This window comes from Colobus angolensis, unplaced genomic scaffold (genome assembly GCF_000951035.1).
Source record: "Colobus angolensis palliatus isolate OR3802 unplaced genomic scaffold, Cang.pa_1.0 Scaffold383, whole genome shotgun sequence".
Lineage (NCBI taxonomy): Eukaryota > Metazoa > Chordata > Mammalia > Primates > Cercopithecidae > Colobus > Colobus angolensis.
The window spans coordinates 2,256,501-2,260,138 of NW_012117188.1; the positions used below are offsets into that span (position 1 = coordinate 2,256,501).

Below are 3,638 nucleotides of genomic sequence, written 5' to 3' on the forward strand. Positions count from 1 at the left end.
AGATTGCGCCACTGCACTCCAGCCTGGGAGACAGGGCAAGGCTCCATATCCAAAAAAAAAAAAGTGTTAATATGTTAATGACCAATATGCTGGGATCAAAACTAAATGTTGTATAATGAAACAACTTCAACTGACTAAATTAGATTTTCAAGGAATTAAGATGAAATCCTTAAATTTTAAAAGAAAGCAAAGACAAGTAGAAATGTTAAGACTCAAGACAGGACGTTTTATGGTCTTTCTCTTTTTAAAGACTTATTTATGAGGCAAGCAAATTCTCTTAATTTTTTTCCTCCCCTACTCTAATACTACTATTCAATTCGACACATAGGGGAAAAGAATTGCAGTCTTTTCTGGTACTGCTAATCTCAGAGCCTGCAAAACAAGGGGCAGGGTTTTGGTGGGTGGGTGGCACTTATGTAGTCTTCCTTTTCAGTGCCCATATCACCTTCTATACTATACTGCCTGTATAGAGCTTTGGCCAAACAGGTGAATACTGCCTATAGAACCTTGACTACACAGGTGAACTTGCAATCCAGTCTGGCTCTGCCCTTCGATCCCTAACTACAGGAATTTTATACAAGACAGACTTAGAACTCCCAGAAACTATAAAGAGTTAAGTGTGGAGGCAGGTGATCATGAATCTGGTCTCCCTCAAGGAGTAGCCACTATCTTTGGGCTTCAAGGAAGCTCTCTGAAGGTCATTCCATGCTATAAGCCAACATACCTGTTGATAGATGAGTTCCACAAGTTCTTGCAAAGCATCATCTGTTGTAACGCAACCATTCAGGGTCTCTGCAAACTGTTCAATTTCAGTTTCAAAACTGCCAGGCTGCTCTGTAAGATGATTCAAAAAATCCTGAACATATTCTGACAGAGTAGGATAATCCTCACAACCATCCTCATAGGATTCCTATGGATCAAAAATGAAAAAAAAATATTTTAATCTATGCAACTGGCTGAAACACACAAAGTGGTATGTCTCTAGGACAAATGCTTTTTTAAAGATCCTTCACATGATAAAAATTTATGTTCATCAATGAAATTGTCAACTGAGCTATTTTTCTTCCTTGCCTAAAAGCTGAAATGTTATAATATTAACAGCAGAAAGGTTCTGTTTAGCCGAATAGGGAATTGTCTTTTCATTCTAGGTCAACTTCTAAGACGGCTGAGAAATAAAGTTTAAACCAATATATCACTACAGTGCCAATATAAAAATTAAGAATCTGATCTATTTACGAATGAAATAAGATCTAGGATTTGCTTCAAAATGGAAGGGGAAGTATGGACTAGGGATATAAAAACAAGAATGGCCACATGTAGCTTACTGTTGAGGCCATGAAGATTCATTATACCAAATACTCTGTATTTCTGCAGATGTTTGACAACTTTTTTATTGGGGGGAAAAAAACCAAAAACCTAATAAGTTTTATCATCTGTTAATCGCCAAGGGCAAAGAAATGCACAAAGTTGCTCGACTAACTAAAATTTCATTATGGTGTAAATGGAAAGAGACCTTTTGGCTGCTACATCCAGGTTTCTAACAAAATCTTGATAGCAGCAGTAGTTTCCAGCTAATGTTGTTTCCACCACTGTCACCTTTGGCAGTTCCCAACCTTTTCATTAATGGCAGGAGGCTGAGTGGGTGAGTTTTACAAAAGGTAATAGACTTGGGCAGCAACTTTCACATCTCAATGCCTGGAACACCACCCAAAGCGCTTTAAACTTTACCAAACAGTTAAAATCTAATAATAACTATATTGTTTGATGAAATTTAACCTTCTCCAAACAGAGTCAAATGAAAAGTCACATAGGCCGGACATGGTGGCTCAAGCCTGTAATCCCAGCACTTTGGGAGGCCGAGACGGGCAGATCACGAGGTCAGGAGATCGCGACCATCCTGGCTAACAGGGTGAAACCTTGTCTCTACTAAAAAATACAAAAAAACTAGCCAGGCAAGGTGGCGGGCTCCTGTAGTCCCAGCTACTCGGGAGGCTGAGGCAGGAGAATGGCATAAAAAAGTTATGACTACAAAACAGAAGCATTTTGTGAAGGGGTTAAGTTCTAAAGTCAGTGAGTACACAGAGGAAAAAAAAAGTCATACGTGGTCAAAACACCCTTAGAAACGTTCCATGTCGGAGAAAGTCTTTTTTTTTTTTTTTTGAGACAGAGTCTTGTTCTGTCGCCCAGGCTGGAGTGCAGTGGTGCGATCTTGGCTCACTGCAACCTCCACCTCCGGGGTTCAAGCTATTCTTGTACCCCAACCTCCCAAGTAGCTGGGATTACAGGCATGTGCCACCATGCCCAGCTAATTTTTGTATTTTTAGTAGAGACAGGGTTTCACCATGTTGGCCAGGCTGGTCTCAAACTCCTGACTTCAGGTGTCGCCCACCTTGGCCTCCCAAAGTGCTGGGATTACAGGCGTGAGCCACCACGCCTGGCCCAGGACACGATCTTAGGAGAAAGACCAACACTGCCAATTGTCCAGTTGTTCCTCTACTGTTGGTGCTTGGTATGGTTTGGCTGTGTCCCCACCTGAATCTCAACTTGAATTGTATCTCCCAGAATTGCCATGTGTTGTGGGAGAAACTCAGGGGGAGGTAATTGAATCAATGGGGCCAGTCTTTCCCGTGCTATTCTTGTCATAGTAAGTCTCAAGATATCTGATGGGTTTATCAGGGGTTTCTGCTTTTGCTTCTTCCTCATTTGTCTCTTGCTGCTGCATGTAAGATGTGCCTTTCACCTCCGCCATGATTCTGAGACTTCCCCAGACTTGTGGAACTGTAAGTCCAAATAAACTTCTTTTTCTTCCCAGTCTCGGGTATGTCTCTGTCAGCAGCATGAAAACGGACCACTATAGTGTTACCACTTCAAATGACCACCATTTGGAGGTCATGTCGTACACTTTTTATGTATCTTTATTTTTTGCTTTATTTATTTTGCCGAGGCTGGAGTACAGTGGCAAGATCTTGGCTCACTGCAACCTCTGTCTCCCAGGTTCAAGCGATTCTCCTGCCTCAGCCTCCTGGAGTAACTGGGACTACAGGAATGCACCACGAGGCCCAGCTAATTTTTTTTTTTCATTTTTAGTAGAGATGGGGTTTCACCAGTTGATCAGGATGGTCTCGAACTCCTGACCTCAAATGATCCACCCACCTCGGCCTCCCAAAGCACTGGGATTACAGGTGAGAGTCACTATGCCCGGCCTATGTATCTTTAGAGACTGAAGGGATACTTAGCAAAAGTTGCATGTACTATAAGAGGCACTCAGGAAGTAAAACCAGCTGTAGAAATAGCAGATTTGTGTGCCTTTTTCATTCACGTACAGTGTTCATTGAATAGAAGGATAGATAAACTCTAATACATTAAATTTTTGTCACACATTTGAACCCAAGTTAAACACTCTACTATAATAGGAGGTATTAATATTGATGAAATTATTTACTAATCATAGATATTATAGCTATGACTCTGAGGATTAAGTGAATTAATCAAATTTGCCTAGACTGGTGAAGATCACATAGTAAAGCACAAAGTGTTCAACAAACGGCAGCAAAAGCCAAAATTGACAAATGGGATCTAATTAAACTAAAGAGCTTCTGCACAGCAAAAGAAACTACCATCAGAGTGAACAGGCAACC

At 41.0% G+C, this 3,638-nt stretch overlaps 1 protein-coding gene across 3 annotated transcripts in view; it reads right to left on the reverse strand.

Moving 5' to 3' along the window:
- PAIP1 (poly(A) binding protein interacting protein 1) overlaps window positions 1-3,638 on the reverse strand; it is a 33,885-nt gene that overhangs the window by 21,745 nt on the left and 8,502 nt on the right. For all 3 annotated transcript variants that reach the window (XM_011954496.1, XM_011954494.1, XM_011954495.1), the window contains exon 3: window positions 725-910. In XM_011954496.1, coding sequence (XP_011809886.1) covers window positions 725-910 — 186 coding nt within the window. The remainder of the gene's footprint in view (window positions 1-724; window positions 911-3,638) is intronic.